The sequence below is a fragment of the Brachionichthys hirsutus genome, chromosome 16, assembly GCF_040956055.1.
Source record: "Brachionichthys hirsutus isolate HB-005 chromosome 16, CSIRO-AGI_Bhir_v1, whole genome shotgun sequence".
Lineage (NCBI taxonomy): Eukaryota > Metazoa > Chordata > Actinopteri > Lophiiformes > Brachionichthyidae > Brachionichthys > Brachionichthys hirsutus.
In genome coordinates this window covers 12399560-12415406 of record NC_090912.1, presented here as the reverse complement: position 1 = coordinate 12415406, position 15847 = coordinate 12399560, and the positions used below count along the sequence as shown (strand labels likewise).

The following is a 15847-nucleotide window of genomic DNA, read 5'->3' as shown; positions in this document are numbered from 1 at the left end:
AATGAAGACGCTTCCTGCTTCGTCATCACGTAGGCCGTCCCCTGGAGGCGGGGCTTTGCCCCGACCAATCTAAGCCCATGTTTATCTGTGCTGTGTGTGACGTCACTGTTGTGAGACGTTCAATGGAAATCAGTCATAGCAACACCAAACTAAATGTGGGGCGTTCCTGGCGGTGAATCAGTTTTAGAGTCAGTACCTTCGGACTCCGTCCAGCTCTAGAAATACCTTCAGAAACTCCTCAAAGGTGTTTTTCACTTCTTTTGGATATTTGAGGAGCGATCAGCCCCATGAGCAAAGCACCGGCTCAGGGTACGCCCAGGTCTCCTCAGACTTCTGTTCCTTCCTTTGCATTGGCTGCATAAGACGCTGTGGCACCTCTGGACACAACAACGTTAGCGCCATCCTGTGGTGAGAATAGATCAGTTTTACATCACGTTTAAAAACAAGAGTGACACACAGCACAGTGTTTGAATTTAAGCGTCTCATTTGCTCACCAGCTGCTCTGCAGAGATCCTCCTCCTCTCTGAGATACACAATCAAACTACGGATGAAACCTCTCCTCATTTCAACTGACTGATCCTGTGAATATGGAAAAGAAAAAAGAGTCAAACTCCATCCGACAATGAATGTTTCAATACTTACATCACTGGGAAATAGGACAGGGATGCCGTTTTAAAACATCGACGGCATCAATGACCAGTTTATCAGCTGATAACTGCAGACGTAGTCTCTGTGTCCTGGGTCTTCCCCGAGGCCTCCTCCCAGTAGGACAAGCACGGAACACCTCCCCAGGGAGGACTCCAGGGGACAGAAGAAATAGATGCCACCTCAGCTGCCCCCCCTCTGATATGACCAAATCTTTAATCTCACAATTACGCATCTTTAAACATGACTGTAAAATATAATTTAGAATGGGACGTGATGCTGATGAGGTCATGAAGTACAGTTCCTCCAACTCACCAATGCACCTTTGTGGCACATCGAATATTCATTCTAGTTTCAGCAGCAGATGGGCTGTGTTTTTTCGATTCTCTAATTTCTTCATCTTCAGAATGATCACAGACTCCACCCTCCTCTTCAGCAGGATCATCTTCGTTTAAGGGATTGACGTACCTCTGCAGAAGCTCAGGCTTGAGGTCTTCCAGTGAATGGGAGTGTTTCCGGCTTCTATGAGAGACAAAAGATTCATAAATGTTTGTTTTGAAAGAACAATTGTTAAAACACAACACACAGTTTCCTGCTTTTATAAATGACAGCCAAGATGCACCAAATGTTCCCGTTCTGAGGAGATAGTGTTTAAGGAACAACATGGACATGTAAAAGAGAGGACTTCTGTGCGGATCACCGTCTCTTTGGGCGAGTGGCCTCTTGCTCGATGGGTGCGCAGGCTGCCCCATGTTATAAATGAGCAATAGCGTTCAAGTCTATAATGCCTTAAAAGATTTGTCCTTCTTGGTGTTTCAAATTTGCATATTTTACAGGTCCAATTCATTTTGATATGGAAAAACATAATCTGCTTGCAAATATCATGAAAACGTTTTACACAACAAATGTTGTGACTACAGGCCTCTTTTAACAGCCAGATATCTACCGATCAAAGAATTGGCAATAAATTAATAAATTAGAAACGGTTTTTAATAAATATTTGGAATCTGGGTCCAAAAATGACATTTTATAGAATAGCTCAGCTCTACAAAAGAAGGCAAATGAACTAGAGAGTGAACAATAGTGTTCTGAAAGTGCTAATGTGGAGGAAGACGATTCAAACCAGCCCATAATAAGCATCACCTGACCAGGTCATTGTCAATGGCGTTTCTACGCCGGGCTGTCGGCTCTAAAATAAGTTGCAGCAACTCAATATCTTCTGTTGTTGAGCAAACAGAAAGATGTTTGTTCATAATGAATATATATTTCAGTTGAGCCAATTTTTACTGATTTCAAGTTTGATCGACTTCTTAAAATAAGTTATCAACTGAAAAAATCAAGAATATGTAACAAACGTATATTTTTTATGCTGCAAAAGCTTTTAAATGTAAGCGGTGCCTACTAAGCCCATGAATCACTTTTTACAGTGTATGAATGGGAAACGGATTTCACACCTCCACTGATGGCTTAAAGTTAAACGCAACATTCATTGTGTCGTAATCTCAGCATCAGGAAGAAATCAACAATAAGAACAACATTCCTGTCCCAGAATGATCCGGTTCATGTTCATGAAGCAGCCTCTGCCTGCGCTGCGGGGGAAATACACACAACAGATTACAAAGAAAGGACCGCCATGCAGGAGGAACCCCGGAGAACCCTGGAGAACCATCAAAGAACCCTGGAGAACCCTCTGAGAACCCCGGAGAACCCTGAAGAACCCTGGAGAATCCTCTGAGAACCCCAAAGAACCCCGAAGAACCCTGGAGAACCCTCTGAGAACCCCGGAGAACCTCAGAGAACCCTGGGAGAGCCGCTAGAGGGCAACGCGCCTGCAGTAGTCACAGGTCATCCCGTTTGTAACTCTGGTGTGGACTGATGCATTTTTCGAGTCACTGTTGACGTCACCGTCCAGGGTGTGCAGTCTGCTTCCGGGACAGCCCGCGCGGGCGGGGCTGCTGTCCGTGGTGCTGAAGCTGCTCCTCAAAGGGAACATTTTAGTGCAGGAAATTAAAATCATTTAAAGATCAGCGTTTGAACCCATCACGTGACCCGTTTTCACGTCATTAACGGTCAACGCGAGGGGCAGACAGAGACACGTCAGCGCGTCACTCTGACACGTGACTGATTTCATCCTCCTCATCCTCGCGCGAGCTAATCGGCGCGCTTCCGCTTGATTCACCCAATCAGAGCAAGGTGCGCTCTGCGGCTCATCAAGCCGTCTGCTGCCGAGCCTTTCTGTCCGCTGTCCCCGCTGTCCTCTGTCCCACCACCCCGAGCAGCAACCCTCATCCACCGCAACCGTGACGATGGCGGCCCGGGTAAGACGCATATCCTTTAAATCACGTCGATGGAAACCTCCCGTTTCTCTCTGGGAAATAAGAAAATACGTTCACGGGAGTAAAATGTCGGGGGGGCGGTCCGTTCAAACCGTGACATCTACCGGGGGGGGGGGCTGTGCCCACCAGCATCAGAGCCCCTCTGCCCGTCGGCGCGTTGATCCGCGGCTCCGTTTGCCCTTGAGCCGACGCGGGCTGCGTCAAAAGCGGCCACAAAGCAGCCTTCTGGTGCTGTGCGTGTAAAATAAGGGGGGGGGGGGGGTATTGGCGGAACGCACGGAACGGACGGAACGGTCAGAAGAACCGGACACATCGCGCACAAGGAGGCAGCAAAAGGGACGTGAGCGTGCGTCGGATTGGCTTGGCCAAAGCGGAGACGTTCTGGTGCTGCAGCGCAGCGTCATCCTCCGGGATGCTGCGTGGCGCATAACGCGGAGGAGCGACGTGGAGCGGCCGCGCAGCACAGCCTCGTGGACGCGGAGCGTGCCCGCTCCAGCGCGGAGTAGAAATAACTGGAAGCTCGATTTATTTCATCCGGTGATTCAAAACAACGAGAACGCTGCTTAAAGTGGGCCAGGGAGTCCGGACCCTGGACCCGAGTGAAGAGGAAGGCTCTGGGTCTGGTTCTGGCTCTGGGTCTGGGTCTGGGTCTGGATCTGGGTCTGGGTCTGGTTCTGGCTCTGGCTCTGGGTCTGGTTCTGGTTCTGGGTCTGGGTCTGGTTCTGGGTCTGGTTCTGGGTCTGGGTCTGGCTCTGGCTCTGGCTCTGGTTCTGGGTCTGGGTCTGGTTCTGGCTCTGGCTCTGGGTCTGGCTCTGGCTCTGGCTCTGGCTCTGGGTCTGGCTCTGGTTCTGGCTCTGGGTCTGGCTCTGGCTCTGGCTCTGGGTCTGGGTCTGGCTCTGGGTCTGGGTCTGGGTCTGGGTCTGGCTCTGGCTCTGGCTCTGGCTCGGAAGCACAATGGACTTCTCTCTGTGGAGGTTTTCCAGCGTGTCCAACTGGGAGGAGATCAGCAACGGATTAGAGGACCAATGAGAGAGCGACGTGTGTGCAAACCACCAATCAGCACTGATTAAAAACACAAATGTTGGGTGGCGCAGTGGTTAGCACCGTTGCCTCACAGCAAGAAGGTTGCAGGTTCAAATCCAGTGCTGATCCTGAGCTCCATAGGTGGCCCTTGAAGAAAATGAGTTTGAATCCCCTGCTCGACAGATAGGAGTGTCATGGCCTAAGGCAGGTAAGGACCCAAATGCGAGGCAGACAGAGCCGGGGGGGGGAGGGAAGGTCCAGGAGGCAGGCGAGGGTCAGACACCGGGTGGTCAGGCAGATGGAACACAAGGGGCAGGCGAAGAGGCAGGGTCGGTACATGGGAGGTCTGGATAAAGTGCTGGAATGTAGGACGCATCACTGACAATCTGGCAGTGAGGTGTGGCATGAACAGGGACTAAATGGAGTGCTGGTTGATTGGAGACGGGTTGCTGGTGCTGACGGAACACAGGTGCCGGGAACGAAGTGATTGGCAGGAGGACCGTGAGGTGAAGACAGGGAGAGAAAGTGAGGGAATGGCCCCGCCCTGCCTCGAGGCGTGACGAGGAAAGTGAGGACAGCCATGATGGACGGCTTAGAGACAGTGGTGAGGACAGACATGATGGGCGGCTCAGAGACAGTGGTGAGGACAGACATGATGGACGGCTCAGAGACAGTGGTGAGGACAGCCATGATGGACGGCTTAGAGACAGTGGTGAGGACAGCCGTGATGGACGGCTAAGAGACAGTGGTGAGGACAGACATGATGGACGGCTCAGAGACAGTGGTGTGTGGGTTCTCCCTGTGTCTGCGTGGGTTCTCTCCGGGTTCTCTTTGTGCCTGATCACAGGCACCTGGGGACTGAGTAGGCGGGGCTAATTAGCCTGGCCAGGTGTTCCCAATTACTCGATGTCATCTGAGCTCCGCCTACCTGAGGACCTGCAAGGCGGAGCAAACACTCCTGGGCCCGTCAATGTTCATCATTAATATAACACATTTCCACACAATAAAAGTTCTGGCGTGATGGATGGCGAGTGGGCTACCAGAGACGGCTGCCCCTCCCCTGTGTGGTCTCCCCCCCCCTACATAAAGACGTGACCATTTTATGGTTCCTTTTATTTAGCCTGGAGTTCCAACATACAATTCTCAAAAATAGTCCTCCCAGATTTGCTGATTTGATCATCAGCTCTCGCCTCTCGTTCAACACTTGCTCCGTCGTTGACGTCTCCACGTCCGGCAAACGCAATCCTTATTGGGCTACCCTGATCAATGAACCGTGCGGCAGCCGCCAACATCTGCAGCAGCTGCATGTCTCTGGTGTAGTTTTCTGTTCTTTGTGCGTATTGGTGTGTTTGGGTCGTCCATCAACATCTCCGAGTTGATGCAAATAAACGTCACAAAAGCGACTGGGTGCCTTTCCTCTGGAAGCGGTTTCAGTGTGTGTGTGTGCATGCGTGTGTGTGTGTGTGTGTGTGTGTGTGTGTGTGTGAGAGAGAGAGAGAGAGAGAGAGCGCTTTAATCCCCACCTGTCTGGATGCAGGGCTTTCCTCTGAGCTCCAGCTATTTTTATCTTTGGAGAGGCAACCTGTTAAAACAAAAGCAAAGGGACACACACACACACACACACACACACACACGCTGTAGATGCAGTGCTGGGTGGGTCTTTGTGTGAGTCTTTGCGTGTCCGCTGAAGGCAGGGCCAAATACAGTGAAAACCCAACATCCTGATGGCGCCGTCCGACCAAAGAGCTCTGTTGGGAATCAGCTCGGAATCGAATTGTTCCTTGACTGCTGGCTGGTGTGTGTAACGGTGTGGTGTGTGTCGGTGTGGTGTGTGTCGGTGTGGTGTGTGTAATGGTGTGGTGTGTGTCGGTGTGGTGTGTGTAATGGTGTGGTGTGTGTAACGGTGTGGTGTGTGTCGGTGTGGTGTGTGTAATGGTGTGGTGTGTGTAACGGTGTGGTGTGTAACGGTGGTGTGTGTAACGGTGTGGTGTGTGTCGGTGTGGTGTGTGTCGGCGTGGTGTGTGTCGGTGTGGTGTGTGTCGGCGTGGTGTGTGTAATGGTGTGGTGTGTAACGGTGTGGTGTGTGTAACGGTGTGGTGTGTGTGTAACGGTGTGGTGTGTGTAATGGTGTGGTGTGTGTAACGGTGTGGTGTGTGTAATGGTGTGGTGTGTGTAACGGTGTGGTCTGTGTAACGGTGTGTAACGGTGTGGTGTGTGTAACGGTGTGGTGTGTGTAACGGCGTGGTGTGTGTAACGGTGTGGTGTGTGTAACGGTGTGGTCTGTGTAACGGTGTGTAACGGTGTGGTGTGTGTAACGGTGTGGTGTGTGTCGGTGTGGTGTGTGTAACGGTGTGGTCTGTGTAATGGTGTGTGTAACGGTGTGGTGTGTGTAATGGTGTGGTGTGTGTAACGGTGTGGTCTGTGTAACGGTGTGTAACGGTGTGGTGTGTGTAACGGTGTGGTGTGTGTCGGTGTGGTGTGTGTAACGGTGTGGTCTGTGTAATGGTGTGTAATGGTGTGGTGTGTGTCGGTGTGGTGTGTGTAACGGTGTGGTCTGTGTAATGGTGTGTAACGGTGTGGTGTGTGTCGGTGTGGTGTGTGTAACGCTGTGTGTGGGTTGTAACGGTGTGGTGTGTGTAATGGTGTGTGTGTCGGTGTGGTGTGTGTGTCGGTGTTGTGTGTGTAACGGTGTGGTGTGTGTAACGGTGTGGTGTGTGTAACGGTGTGGTGTGTGTAACGGTGTGGTGTGTGTAACGGTGTGGTGTGTGTCGGTGTGGTGTGTGTAACGGTGTGGTGTGTGTAACGGTGTGGTCTGTGTAACGGTGTGGTGTGTGTAACGGTGTGGTGTGTGTAACAGTGTGGTGTGTGTCGGTGTGGTGTGTGTAACGGTGTGGTGTGTGTAACGGTGTGGTCTGTGTAATGGTGTGTAACAGTGTGGTGTGTGTCAGTGTGGTGTGTGTAACGGTGTGTGGGTTGTAACGGTGTGGTGTGTGTCGGTGTGGTGTGTGTAATGGTGTGGTGTGTGTCGGTGTGGTGTGTGTGTCGGTGTTGTGTGTGTAACGGTGTGGTGTGTGTAACGGTGTGGTGTGTGTCAGTGTGGTGTGTGTAATGGTGTGGTGTGTGTCGGTGTGGTGTGTGTAACGGTGTAGTGTGTGTAATGGTGTGGTGTGTGTAACGGTGTGGTGTGTGTCGGTGTGGTGTGTGTAATGGTGTGGTGTGTGTGGGTTGTAACGGTGTGGTGTGTGTAACGGTGTGGTGTGTGTAACGGTGGTGTGTGTAACGGTGGTGTGTGTAACGGTGCGGGGTGTGTAATGGTGCGGTGTGTGTAACGGTGCGGTGTGTGTAACGGTGGTGTGGTTTGTGTAATGGTTGTGTGGTTTGTGTAACGGTGTGGTGTGTGTAACGGTGGTGTGTGTAACGGTGTGGTGTGTGTAACGGTGTGGTGTGTGTAACGGTGGTGTGTGTCGGTGTGGTGTGTGTAATAGTGTGGTGTGTGTAATAGTGTGGTGTGTGTAACGGTGGTGTGTGTACCGGTGGTGTGGTGTGTGTAACGGTGTGGTGTGTGTAACGGTGTGGTGTGTGTAACGGTGTGGTGGCACCGGGTGGGGCTTCTCAGTGTGCGAGCCGATGGCCTGTATTGATTAGTAAATGATGATCTCGGTTCATGTTCCTTTCCCACGATGCAACGCTGCACCGTGAGCTGGAGGCCGGCGTGTCTGCAGTGGATGAATAATTGATTAGGAGCCGAGAATAGCTCCGAACAGGCTGCAGCAGAGCAGCCGCATGATAAGAACTCTGCCGTGTGGCTTTCTGGAGCGTTACAGCAGAACTACAAGTATAATAAATGTATGCAATGTGTGTATTATTGAGTCGTTGTGTACCCTTAACTTCTGATCGAAGCCATTCCATAAATCAATCCCAAGCCTTGTGATAAACACTTTGTTTTATTGGCCGATACCGATTATTAGTAGTCGAGGAGGCCGATAACGGATATTTGGAGCAGATATTCATTTGCAGTAAAAGTGAAAATATCTTCAAAATTTAAAGTAATACGGACTCCACCACTTAACTTCGTTTAAATGCCTTTAAGAATATGTTTATTAAACATCCTTTTAAAAATCTTAGGCAATAATCAACAAATCTTTGATTGAAAATAAGACTCTCTTATCGGCCGATGCCGATGTGTCAAATATCGAATATGCCGAATATCAGGCGATCGCTAGTACAAAAGGAAACGTGCTTGGGTTCTTGCGTACGCACCGTTTCATACTTCTGGACTTCCTTGTGCGGACGACGTTTTCTGGATTTGAGCTTACGCCATGTTTCACTAGGAAATCCACAGAAGTCTGTTCATGAGGCTCCAGGTCATCGGTCCAGGGATCAGTCAGAATCGGTACTTGGATGTTCAGGCAGAAATGAGGAAGGCTGGAAAGTAGGACAAACACTGACGATCGGGCAGGGAACTGGAATGATTGAGGGAACGCGGGCGAAGGAGATGAACTGGATTGAGTTCTGGATGTTCTTCTCATGTTCAGGCTCCACATCTCTCAAAGGTTCATCCTCTTCTCCTGCTCTGTCCTTTCCTCTGCAGACCATGCAAGCGGCACGATGCCCGACAGACGAGCTGTCGCTAACTAACTGTGCCGTGGTGAGTGAGAAGGATCTGCAGTCAGGACAGTGAGTAGGCTTTACGCCATATTCATCATACCCCCCCCCCCCCCCCCTGCATCCATCCAGGCGTCAGTAGCGCGAAACTTGTGATGTGATTAATCCAGAACCTCTGAAACCAGTAAAGTTGTTTTCTGGTACAGGGCTTTGCATTATGTTTGTCTCGTCAGGCTATTTTTCTAGCACAGTGCAGCATGACGGGAATCCAGTTCAGACGCGTTCAGACGGGTTCAGACGGGTTCAGACGGGTTCAGACGGGTTCAGACGCGTTCAGACGCGATCAGACGCGTTCAGACGCGTTCAGACGCGTTCAGACGCGTTCAGACGCGTTCAGACGCGATCAGACGCGTTCAGACGCGATCAGACGCGTTCAGACGGGTTCAGACGGGTTCAGACGGGTTCAGACGCGTTCAGACGCGTTCAGACGCGTTCAGACGCGTTCAGACGCGTTCAGACGGGTTCAGACGCGTTCAGACGCGTTCAGACGCGTTCAGACGCGTTCAGACGGGTTCAGACGCGTTCAGACGCGTTCAGACGCGTTCAGACGGGTTCAGACGCGTTCAGACGCGTTCAGACGCGATCAGACGCGTTCAGACGCGATCAGACGCGATCAGACGCGATCAGACGCGATCAGACGCGTTCAGACGCGTTCAGACGCGTTCAGACGCGTTCAGACGCGATCAGACGCGATCAGACGCGATCAGACGGGTTCAGACGGGTTCAGACGGGTTCAGACGGGTTCAGACGGGTTCAGACGGGTTCAGACGGGTTCAGACGGGTTCAGACGGGTTCAGACGGGTTCAGACGGGTTCAGACGCGTTCAGACGCGTTCTGGCTTGAAGCAGCGAAGCGCCTCAGGATTTGTGTGACTGAGCTGCAGAGCGACGACAGAGTTGTTTGAGGAGCCTGAAACACACAGAAGTAACATCCTGCGTTGTCATGGAAACATTTCACAGCAACCTTTTAAGCTGAATGAGTATGTCCTATATTTGTGCTGCCATAGCAACGGAAACGTTTGTCACTGAGAGCCACCGTGCAGAAATGCTGCTGTTAATTCGGACATCATTCTCTTCTGATCTCTTCTGTAACATCAAGCCTGGACACGTTTTACCCTTTGCACAATACCCTGTTCTACAGTAGCCACCAAAGAAAACGAGTTATGGTCCCGGGTCATTAATGCAGCATCCCCGTCTCTGCAGACACGTGACTGTAAAGACCACGCCCAACCACAAGTATGTGTTCACAGTCAAGACCCACCACACCGTGGCAGCAGGAAGCATCGCCTTCAGCCTGCCGCAGGTACGTGCGCAGTGCGCACACACACGCACACACACGCACACACACGCACACACACGCACACACACGCTCGCATGAATTAGTTTTGGAGTCATTATTTCATGTCTCTGTCTAACTTCTCTCTTGTAGAGGAAATGGGCAGGACTTTCCATTGGCCAGGAGGTCGAAGGTAAGACAGTCTTTATTTGACTGCTGTAAATGATGAATAACTATTGATTGAGAGCAGCATTTGCTCCGCCCTGCCCTCCTGATGCGCTGAATTCAGTTCTCTAGATTACCGTATTTTCCGCACTATAAGGCGCACCTAAAAGCCTCTAATTTTCTCAAAACTTGACCGTGCGCCTTATAATGTGGAAAATACTGTAGGTTATTGCATACAAAGTTTGAAATAATTAAAATAAATTATAATTCAAATGAATCAGGGGTCGTAATATACAAGCTGGTGGACTCCAGAATGCAGAGACAGAGGCAAGAGTAAAAGTTTAACAAAAACACGACAGAATAAGTAGGACTAAGGCTTGGGCTGGCTGATGTCCCAGAAAACGCAAACACAAAATACTGAATAGAAAACTACACGGCAGGCAGGCGCTGGAAAAGTACGGAAATCAAAAACACCGCCCAACCAAAATATACAGAATTGAAATCTTACGGTCACGGAAGAGTAGGCAAAAACACCTATTGTTGGCTGTCCAGAAAAGTCAAATGAAATTGTCCCTGTCTGTCCCTCAGTGTCCAACTACAACTTTGACAAGTCCAAGCAGTGCATTGGGGCCATGACAATCGAAATAGATTTCCTGCAAAAGAAGAGTACTGACTCCTCCCCCTATGACTCAGACAAGATGGCCGTGGAGTTCATCCAACAGTTCAACAACCAGGGCTTCTCCGTCACCCAGCAGGTCCGTAGTCTCACACAAACAGAGACACGACAGAAGAGGTCCCTTCTGCTCCCAATGCAGCGTCACGTTTCTGCTTCTCTCAGCTGGTGTTCAGTTTCTGCGATAAGCTGTTTGGCTTGGTGGTCAAGGACATCGAGGCCATGGACGCCAGCATCCTGAAAGGAGAACCAGCCTCCGGGAAGAAGCAGAAGGTACCTGACCTGGAGGAGGCAGACGCTGCCTGAGTTTCTTTGTTTGTTTGAAAACTCGTATAAACGGAGATCTCTTTGGCAGAAAATAGATCTTTGTAATGTAATCTCACGTAGCGATGTAGCGTAGCCTCACCCATAGGCTCATCAAATTATTGTTATTCTCACAGTTTCCGATTTCCTGCTTACGTTTGTACTTTATTTTTACTTTATACCGACGATGCTGCACTAACAAACTATTTACTGCAATTTAAATAAATTTGAATTCTAAAGCAGCAAATTCATTTACAACTGACCTATTTTATTCTAAAGTTTTTAATCTTCTTATCAACGATGTCATTTGTTGAATTTTTCCCTTCATTGTTAAAGCATTTGGTTCGACCGCCACCAGTCAACCGGCCCAGTTAGATAAGCAATGATGGCGCAGAGACAGGAGTATCTGGTTCCGGATGGGTCCATTGTGAGGACCAAGAGGATGGATCAATCCAGATTCATTATAGACGACTGCAGTCAGACCTTTCTCATGATGATAAAGGGAATTGAGGGATTCCAGTGGCATATTAACAATATATTCCAGGTCTTTACACGGCTTAGTGTTGCTTTCATCAGGACTCAACAGACCAGAGGCAGACGAGGGGCAGGTGGTCTCTGGTGCAGCAGGAACTGCCCCAGATTTAGACCCCGTCCTTCGAGTTCCAATCACCTCGTGTTTGTTCTTAGCATTTCATTTCGACATTGATTCTGTTCTCTGACAGATCGACTGCGGGCTGATGGTGGGCAACAGCCAGGTGATTTTTGAGAAGGCCGAGAGTTCGTCCCTCACACTCGTCGGTACGATCCTTCACGCTCTCGCACACGAACCTGGCAGATATCATCTACGTTATATGCACTGTGGAGATCCTCCACCGGATGGCAGTGACAACAGCTTACAGTATTCTTTCACTTCTTAGTTGTGCATGAATCACATCGTAACACAACTGTCTTCTCAGGAAAAGCACAAACATCTTCAGCCTTTATTGATCTCCTCTGAAGTGTCCACACCTTTTTGTAAACATCTTACTGAGTTTTCGATAAGGTATTTATTACTATGTTCTTACAGGCAAGGCAAAGACCAAGGAGGCCCGGCAGACCATCATCAACCCTGACTGGAACTTTGAGAAGATGGGAATTGGAGGTCTGGACAGGGAATTCTCTGACATTTTCCGCCGAGCCTTTGCTTCCCGGGTCTTCCCTCCAGACATTGTGGAGCAGATGGGTGAGAGGAAAATAAACTTAGTTGTGTTCAGTCTTTTTTATTGGACCTTATATGTGATATTTCTGGGTTTTGACTAGGGATGTTTTTTTTTTGCCTCCGAGTCATTTGTTTTTGAACCGATACCGAGTCTGGATCCGATTCTTCTATAATGCATGAAAAACAATTAAGACGAGTGAAAAACGGATCCAGGATTACCCTTATTTTATATTTTATTCATCTTATTTCAACATTTAACTCTTAAACAGAGGACTTATGTGGCATAGCTTGAACATTCAAGTCATAAATAAAATACTTTCTTCACTTCGGATTGGACTAGAGCAGTGTTTCCCAACCTTTTTTGAGCTGCGGCACATTTTTTACATTTACAAAATCCTGCGGCACACCACCAACCAAAATGACACAAAATGACACTCTAACAGTACATATTAGAATAGATGACCTTTATTATAATACATACAGTTAATAATATAATTTTTTAATGTATTTATACTTAGTGGGGAACCTGAGGCTGTTTGGATGAACACAAAATGGATATCCTGCAGTAATGGTAGAAATACACACACAAAGCTCTTCCTCATCAGCTCTCAGTCTCTCTGTTTTTAGTTTTTATCGCCGTCGAGCTTGAGAAGCTCAGCTCACACAGATATGTGGTTGAAAACGGGAGCAATGTCAGAATAGCTTTGTTGGCTAGAACGGGGAACTCCTTGGCAACAGATAACCAGAAACTGTCCAAAGGAAGATCAGCACAGTCCAGCTTTAAACCACCATCTTGTTTCAGTTCAGAGTTCCTCTTGCTCCTTTGAAGTCATGTCCTTTCCAGCAACGGATGCTGAGCTGTGTGGGTCCCGAACCCAGTCAAGCATTCTGTGAAGGCTGAATAGAAATAAAATGACAACTTCTCCTCAAGAGTTTTCAAATGTGGGCCAATCAGCTCGCTCATTGCAGCAGCGTTCCCATCATGCAGTTCCTCCGTGAGTGGGAACATCTCAAGATGGCCGCGTCAGGGCGGAGCATCTCGTTTACCTTTACAAGCTGCAGTATTAATGTTTCTGCCACAGTGTGGGACTTTCTGATTTAGCTACAAGTTCAGCAACGAGGTAGCTAGCTTTGAGGACTCTCTCCTTTACCGTTGAGGTTTCTCTAAAAACAGTTCCCCGTTTCTCATTGTTTGTACGTAAGCGTACAGAATAGTCCATTGGCTTGTTCTGAACGGGGTGTTCCGTTTGGAGACGGCGTTTGAGCTTGCTTGGCACCATGGAGTTATTGGATAGCTTCTCACCCCACACCAAGCCCAGCGGAGTCGGTGCCGCTGCATCCCCGGTGAAAGTCAATCCAAACGAAGCGGCAGAGAGGAACTGAGCGACCCCGGCTCAGGTCTGAAGAGCGATCTACGGGCGGCACACACGTTATTACAGCACAGACACCGACGATGTTAATCCGGTGATTACGGCACACCTGACGATCTCTCACGGAACACTGGTTGGGGAACACTGGACTAGTGCATCAGGAAATATTAAATACGAGTATTTAAAATAGAATGAACGGCAGCTCAATCGGCAGGTTGTTCTCATCCTCTCCAGAGTACTTCCACAGCGCAGACAGACTCGCGCTACTAGCTTCAAGCTGCTTCCTGTTTAGCATCATTCAACCAATAGTGTCACAGGAAGTGATGTCATCTCTGTCTGGAGTAGAGAGGTCTGATAGAGTAATGACAATAACGATCCATATATATCCGAGTCCTGATCGGGAGGTAACGTCCGATTCCGATCGAGTCCGCAAACTCGTGATCGGGCCCGACGTCCAATCACGAAGTGACTAATAATGTTAATAAAATCACTGAACTAACATTTGGTCTGAAAGCCTGACCTTGCTGCTTTTTACCTCCTGCAGTAACGATATGTAATATAGGAAAGAAACAAGGGTCGTTACGCACACACACACACACACACACACACACACACACACACACACACACTCACATCATATATTTTTATGATTCATTTTATTAACTCGGTTTCCTCTCCTCTTTCTCTTCTCCTCGACCGTCCCGCCCCCTTCCTCTGCCCCGGCCTATCGCCTTTCTACATTTCATTACACATTTTCTCCCTCCTTCATTTGTTTGTTCTTCTCCTCCATCTCCTTTCTTTCGACCTGCCCTCTTTGCTCCAGGGTGTAAACACGTAAAGGGCATCTTGCTGTTTGGACCCCCCGGCTGTGGTAAAACCCTGATGGCCAGGCAGATTGGCAAAATGCTGAACGCTCGCGAGCCGAAGGTCGTCAACGGCCCAGAGATCCTCAACAAGTACGTCGGAGAGTCTGAGGCCAACATCCGCAAACTGTTCGCCGACGCAGAGGAGGAGCAGAAGAGGGTGAGACGAGCTCCTCCGGCGTCTCTCCATGCACTGCTGAGAAATAAACACCCAACGGAATCCTCTGAATTTCACCTTTCTCCAGCTGGGCGCCAACAGCGGCTTACACATCATCATCTTTGATGAGCTGGATGCCATCTGCAAGCAGAGAGGCACGGGCGCCAGCAGCACGGGCGTGCACGACACCGTGGTCAACCAGCTCCTGTCTAAGATCGACGGGGTGGAGCAGCTCAACAACATCCTGGTCATCGGTCAGTAGCGTCTCAGGGGGCTCCCGAATCCATCCAGCTCCGGCCGCTCCGCTAAAATCACTGCAGTGAGCGTTTTCACGTTTTATACTCTGCTGTGATTGGACCGGACGTGGAAACGTCAGACATGGCAGCATCTTCCCAGCAGCTTCGTCGCTGATCCGGAGGCTCTGGGTGCGTCGCAGAGCTTGTTGGAGTTTCTTGTCTTTGTCTTCGTTCATGTCAAAAAAAAATTCCTTGGAAGTTTATTTTCTAAAAGATCAGTTTGAAAAGAAAATGGCAAAAGCCTATCCTTTATTCCTCGACGCAGAAACACCAATAATTAACATGGGCTCTTTATTGCCTCCTAGTGGAAACAGGAAGTGACATCTTACTCCCTTATGTGGAGCATAACTGGAGGACCAAAACTGCCACAATTTAAAAATAATATAAATTAAGAAAATAAAAATATATATGCAAAAACAAAACAGCTAATATAAATACAAAAATATAAAACTGAATTCAAAAATGTTAAATATGGAAATAAATGTGACAATAAATATATAAATATAACTAAATATCGGCCCCCTCATTTGAATAATATTTTTGCAGAATAAATATAAGAACAGAGAGCTTTTATTTATTTATTGATGTTTAACTATATTTATATTTTATTTCCACATACTTCTTTTTTTTTACTTTTACTATTTTTTACTATTTATATTAACTGTTTTTTATTTATTTGTGTATATATTTATTTATTTTCGGGGTTTTTTCATTTATATATATTTTGAATTGTGGCAGTTTTGGTCCTCCATAAATATCAACTACAGTGTTCAGCGCATTGTGGAGACACATAGTGAGACGCAGGAGGATTCCAGTCAGGAGGCATCCCACAGTACTGGAGACCTCTCAGCATCTGCTCCACTCCAAAGCCAAAGGAG

The 15847-nt window shown here is 48.6% G+C and overlaps 1 protein-coding gene across 2 annotated transcripts in view; it reads left to right on the top strand.

Annotated features, from left to right (window-relative positions):
• Positions 1 to 2951: 2951 nt before the first annotated feature.
• The window catches only part of nsfa (N-ethylmaleimide-sensitive factor a), a 30287-nt gene continuing 17391 nt past the window's right edge, over positions 2952 to 15847 (top strand). For both annotated transcript variants that reach the window (XM_068749975.1, XM_068749974.1), the window contains exons 1-10: positions 2952 to 2963; positions 8596 to 8681; positions 9872 to 9971; positions 10098 to 10137; positions 10698 to 10864; positions 10948 to 11055; positions 11808 to 11883; positions 12152 to 12307; positions 14477 to 14676; positions 14762 to 14927. In XM_068749975.1, the coding sequence (XP_068606076.1) occupies positions 2952 to 2963; positions 8596 to 8681; positions 9872 to 9971; positions 10098 to 10137; positions 10698 to 10864; positions 10948 to 11055; positions 11808 to 11883; positions 12152 to 12307; positions 14477 to 14676; positions 14762 to 14927 (1111 nt within the window). The remainder of the gene's footprint in view (positions 2964 to 8595; positions 8682 to 9871; positions 9972 to 10097; positions 10138 to 10697; positions 10865 to 10947; positions 11056 to 11807; positions 11884 to 12151; positions 12308 to 14476; positions 14677 to 14761; positions 14928 to 15847) is intronic.